The following is a 6,242-nucleotide window of genomic DNA, read 5'->3' as shown; positions in this document are numbered from 1 at the left end:
CCACGCAAATTTAATAACCGATGCAGGCCGGGATGATTCACAGGAGGGGTTTTCCGCCGGAAAAGCCAAGCATCAAGCGCTTAAGCTGTCTGCATGTGTTTGATGCAGAAAGCGCCGAAATGTTTGCCTTCTACTTCCTTTCACCACCACTTCACATTGCCAACACTCTTCATTGTTTGGAATCAAACAAAGTTTCATGGGCAAAAAAGGGAATCACTTTTTGCTGCCTGGCAGTATCTTTTTTTTAAACTTTTTTCTCTGAAAAGCTTAAAACTGTTACTACTGTCAACACTTGAATTTCTGTGGCAGACTTCTGCCATTTAAGCAAATTAACTGTATAATTAAGTTCTTCTATAGTTCCTTCTCCTTGTTTTATTAAGCTTTGCAGTTTGACTTCATTCCAAAAAGAATTCTTAAAGTTATTGTTAGTAGCTTGAATATAAATTTTTAAAAATTTAAGAAGCTGATACAATTTATGGTTTGCAGTTCATTTAAGCTTCTGATCAAATCAAAGCAATATCCCTCTAATTGGGCGTTTAATAAAATGGAACCGAGCATTACATGATAAATACCCAAAAGTGGGCACTAAATTCATTCACTGCTGATTTGGGCTCGCGTCTTTAGGTTGATTTAACATAATAGTCGTGATGGCTACTGACTGATGGCGATTTATGGTCTTGGGGAGATTTTATGTGGCTACCAGGGTTGCCAACTACTCGCTCCCGTATCGATAATATTTTATGCGTTTGTGCTTTTCTTTTTATTGTCTGCGATTACGAGACAGTTTTCTTGGGGCCTGCGAAACAAATCCACTGACAAAGACAATGGAAGGAACTTCCTTCGGGGGATGTGGCAATTTTAGTGCCGGCTTGGCCAAGAATTTATGGTTTATGGATTTTGTCAAATTACATGTTATTCCTGCCAGCTTTTCCGACCAACCTTTTGTCTATAAATTGTCAACACATTCAAGGCGTTTGCATTTGGGCATGGAAATGGGAAAACTGGCTACCATGTGCTTGTGTTTGTGTGTCTTAGCCTCTTTGCATTGAAATTGCTCTTTGATGTCGCCGTACATTGTTTACTTGTTTACATGCCTTGTTTTATTTTTTGCAACAATAAAAACATATAAATGTGTAAATTTTTATCGCCCCACATCCTGGCAACCATGAAGTGGAAATTATATCGAAGATTATGATTGTTATGGGTTCTACGACATTGTATTATATTTATGGTTGTCCAGGCTAATAAATAAATATAAATTGAAAACAGAAGGGCAGTTACAGGTCGTGTGTGTGGGCAGACTATGCAAATTACTTCTTATCTGGTGATTGGCAATAAAAGTGTGTAATCTTGTGGTAGATTATTAGGTACATGATGAGCCCTTTGAACGGAGAAAAATGCCTTAAGAATTATAGAATGGTGAGCAGAAATATAAAATTCTCTTGTAAGCATTTGCATTCTTTAATACCTCTGTAGGCAGTTTTTAGTTAAAAGAAAATGTGCTTAACTTTTTTGTGTAAAATTGGTCGAAGGTCTACACCTCCGACGATTTCCTATTCCAAAAACAAATATCTTTCTAGGAAAACCAAACTTTCTGCAAACATTCACCCAAATTCCCTTTCCGGTGAAACACGATTTGGTTAATTGCTCGAATGGCTTAAATGGCAAACAATAGAAATTGGGCCAACGGTCGATGGTCATTGAATTTGAAATATTTTTGGACTAGCACACCAAGCAGGAACGACAAGTCTAATTGGGGTTGGATGGGGGAAGAGTTTGAAAAGAAATCAGGTAAAATTGAAGAGCGATTGTTTATGTTTGTGGCTGCCTGTGTGGCAGTAAACAATGAATATGCATGACTTGCCATGAAGCATGCCACACATGCAACAACAGAAATCGAGAGACAGGAAGAGCAACTTGAATTTGCGAAAGTGATATTCTGGCCGGAAAAAAAAGGATATGCCATCGAGTAGCAGCAGAAGGAGATGGCTGGCTCACATCTCTATTGACATGCATAACGTTGATTAATTAATGCCGTCGATACGTCGATGACAGTTGCAGGAATTTCCTCCGTTCGAGCGGAAATAGGACTTAGACGACTTGCCTGGCTTTCATACATCTGGCTGGAAAGTTAAGAGCAGCTTAACCCGTTTCATTTGCGAAATGTTCCCAGTTCTGTTTGCATAAGAAGGAAGTTTTTCGATTGGGAAACGAACTTCGAGTCGTCGCATCTTCGAGGGTCTCCTGTCTCAGTGTCTGTTGCATAATCTGGCAATTAGTAAATGTCAAATTCCCAGCTCGCATTGAAAGTCGAAATTTACAGCCTGCGAATCGCAGTTATATATCATCGGGCGGTCCAAGGAGACGGCGCCTGTAAATATGCAACGGAAATTGCAGCTACGCATGTGATTATGTTGTCTGTGTCCCCGAGGAGCGCATATGTATGCAGGAATATGTAAACATGTGCTACACATATTCGCCTGTGTGCGTGGCTGAATCCTTGGCTTGATTAAAAGCCTTGTCCCGGCGATGAATTGTTGCTGCATACTTTGGGGCTTTCCTCAGGAGCAACACTCCTTCCTCCTTCGTCCTTTTAAGGTGAGCTGCGTCTTATGCTAAGGATGCGCTGGTGTAGAATTTAATGTTCAGGAGTTTATCAAAAGGATTCCTACATGCCACATTAAGAATGCATACATCCTTTAATCATTAATTCGCTGTTGACAATCAATTCATATTGCATATTTTAAATATCATTTTTAAAATGGAAAAACATCACTGCTTCACCAACGAATTTAGAAGCCCAAATAAGCAGCATTTGTGATTTACGTATTCAAACAACATTATTGTACGGCAAGTTCGGTTGTATAAATTATCATAGAAAACAAATAATTTTTCTGAAAAAAAAACTAAGTTATTGGTAAGCTAAAGCCAAATAAAACTAACGAAGGGCTAATTGATTTGGATTCTAGAACGCAAGATGGATGTTCTATCAAAGCCAGCTATACGTATTCACCCTACGGCTCCAATAGTTGAGGTTAACGATCCAGATGATATCCAAAATCAAATCAATTCGAGCCTTTACGATGAGAAAGAGTGCAATTTACTATTCGAGGAAATAGAAATTATGCGTAAGGATTACGACAACTGGGAGACAATTTTTAAGGACATCTATTCCAAAGTGAAGCCTGAGATTATTTTATGGGAAAAGGCTTATAAGGACGTATGCGAAATGCTAGAAAAAAACAATACCCAGGAGAATTTCACTGGAAGCGAATGTGGCCCTTATGTTAGAATTGTGCACCAGTACAAACAGTCTCGTTTTCTTAAAAAAGAAAGCGAGGAGGAACTCCCCCTTTTCACATTGCCCAAGGCTTTGGCTTTAATTCAGCAGAAAATAATTTCCCTTAAGACGTCAATGATAAATGTCCAAATTGATGAACAGTATGTAAGCCTTCAGCGGGATAAAATCAACTGCATAGAAAAGTGCCTTAAGAATAGGGAAAGATATCTTACACATAAAAGAATTGCTGAAGAGAAATTGGCAAGTTCGACTGATAATTTGGAAAAGGAATCTCAAGAGTCTTCGGAGGGTCAGCAGGATTGCAATGAAAAATTCAAGGAAGTTATGTCATTGGTGGAAAAAGACGCCTCGCTACTAAGCGAAATAAGAAATGACATTTCTCTTCTTTTCAATGAGCTACCTTCTTTTCAATCTGAAGATGAACCGGATTCAGGAGTTAATTTAGTTAGAAAAGAAATCGATGAACTTCTCTTGAATTGGGGTAAAGAAAAAGAACAAAGTAAGTCAATAAGTGTGAGTGCAAATAGTTTAGTTGAATCTATATCTGCTAATATAAATTTGAATGAAATCGATGATACTGAAAATAATTTAAGTAATTTACAATCAATTAACGAGTCTGTCAAATTAGACTCATCGGATAATGATTTCTTTTCGTTTATGTTACCTGATAATATTGATTTGACAGATTCCACTATAATACATAATGAAAATGAAATACCTAACTTGAACTCGACTGAAATTGATTTTATTAAAGAAAAAACACTTGAAATCGAATTGGCTGAAGATCAAGATAATCTCATAAGTTGTAAAGAATTCGAATCTACTGAAACCACGTGTGCTTCACAGATAGGAAAAGAAGATCACAATTTTGTAAGAAATCATAGGGATGAAATAAACTGCATTGAAAAGTGCATAAAGAAGAAGGAAATATTGCTCGCTCAGAATAAGATTGCTGTGGAAAAACTTAAAAAAATAAGTGCCCATTTGGCAAGAGAATCGCATAGGTTTTCGGAAGATCTGCAGATATCTGACGGAGAATTCAACGAGTTTATGTTAGGAGTGGAACAGGACAATAATTCTCTAAGCCACATTACAGAGGATATTGTACTTCTATTCAATGAGCTTTCGACTCTTCACTCAAAATTTGGAACGAATTCAGGTATTAATAGCGTTAAAAAAGAAATTGATGAGCTTCTTTTGGAATTGGGAAAGGAAAAAAACCAAGCCAAGCCGACTGATTTGTTTAAAAATGATTTAATAGTCTCAAATGGAATCCATCCTAATGAAAACAATTCATGTGCCATCGATTCAACAGGAAATTTAACTAAAAACAATTGGAATAAAGATGAAACTAATTCGACTGAAGGTAACATCATTGAATTTGAATCTTTAAAAGACACATTTACTTCACATTTAGGCAAAAAAGATCACAAGAATGTCAATTCTGGCTCTGAGAAAATGAACTTAATAAAAAGGTGCATACAAAAAAAGAAGTATTTCTGGCTCAAAACAAAATTGCTGTAGAAAAACTAAAATATATAAGCAGACATTTTTCACAGGAGCCCCAAAAGTTTTTGGTAGGTCAGAAGGACTTAAACGCAGAACTTTATGAGTTTATGTTGGAAGTGGAAAAGAACAACACTGCAATTAGCCATATTACAGATGATATTTTACTTCTTTTTGATAAGTTTTCGGCTCTCCGGTGTACAAATATCACAAATAATGCTATAATTGGTGTTAGAAAAGAAATCGATAAGCTCCTCTCGAAATGGGGTGAAGATACAGAAAAGGCCGAGTCAACAAGCCCTTGTTCAAATCAAACTGAAATCGATTTAAATAAAATTGATTTAATTGATTTGACTCAAGAAACAGATTTGTGGAATTTAACTATAGTTGATACGACAGAAGAAATCGGTGTTACTGAAAATGGAAAAGGTGAGTTCATTAAGATCCAGTCTACTACAAATGATGAGGTTGAAAGAAATACTTCGACTGAGGGTGAGATCAACAAATATAATTTAACTAATGATGATTCTACAAATATTGAACCTTCGGAAACCGTAAGCACTGCCCAAAATGAAAATAAATGTAAAATTGACTCCGAAGAGGAATGTCTTCTTAAATGTAGTGGTGAAAATAAAAGTACATCCAGAAATTCGGATTTTGATCATATTGATGAAGAAATTGATTCAAAACCTGCTGCTCCGGATCAAGAGCTTCATAAATCAGTAGATAAATCCTTGCAAGATTTGAGAGACCTTCTTAGCTTATGCTCCCTTAGCTGCACTGAAAGAGAAGAACCTACAGATAACGAATTGACTGAAATTGATTTGAGCAAAAACAATTCGACTAAAGTCGACTTATTTATTCCCGATTCTATTGAAAATGAATCTGTTAATAAAAACGAAGAAAATACTTCTAAGAGTGGAAAGCCAGATTTAGAAGTTCATAAATTAGTGGATAACTACTTAGAAGATATGGGAGACCTTCTTAGTTTATTCTCTCTCCATTTTATCAAAAAAGATGGTTCTATTGACAACAATTCAAAAGAAATAAAATTGGATAAAAAAGATTCGACCGAAAAAGAACCGATTGAAACCGAGGGAAACAAATCCGATTCCACAGAAAATTATTTGAAGAAAATCGACTCCACTGGAAATGATTCTATTAGCATCGATAGTAATTTAGAAGAGGAACGCAAGTCAAGTTGTGAAAATCAATTTATAAATGATGCAGAAAATATGAATCCAAACGAGTCACCGAACCTTAAACTACATAAATTTGTAGATGATTCCTTAGCAGATATGAGAGACCTCTTAAGCGTATTCTCTCTCGACTCTACCGAAAAAGACGATTGTATCAAAAATAATTTTGTTGAAATAAAATTAGACAAAAGTGATTCGACCGAAAACGATTCGAAAGAAATGAAGGAGAACACAAA

At 36.1% G+C, this 6,242-nt stretch overlaps 1 protein-coding gene across 1 annotated transcript; it reads left to right on the top strand.

The window, feature by feature from the left end:
* The first annotated feature begins 2,851 nt into the window (after positions 1-2,851).
* On the top strand, positions 2,852-5,475 carry LOC108095066. Its single transcript, XM_043209450.1, has 3 exons — positions 2,852-2,917; positions 2,970-3,800; positions 4,056-5,475. The coding sequence occupies exons 2-3, from the start codon at positions 2,978-2,980 to the stop codon at positions 4,823-4,825; spliced, it is 1,593 nt and encodes a 530-aa protein (XP_043065385.1). The 5' UTR covers positions 2,852-2,917; positions 2,970-2,977; the 3' UTR covers positions 4,826-5,475.
* Positions 5,476-6,242: the final 767 nt, after the last annotated feature.

This window comes from Drosophila ficusphila, unplaced genomic scaffold (assembly GCF_018152265.1).
Source record: "Drosophila ficusphila isolate 14025-0441.05 unplaced genomic scaffold, ASM1815226v1 contig_127, whole genome shotgun sequence".
Taxonomy (NCBI): domain Eukaryota; kingdom Metazoa; phylum Arthropoda; class Insecta; order Diptera; family Drosophilidae; genus Drosophila; species Drosophila ficusphila.
Note: the sequence above shows the minus strand (reverse complement) of the source record. Positions and strands in the feature narration are given on the sequence as shown.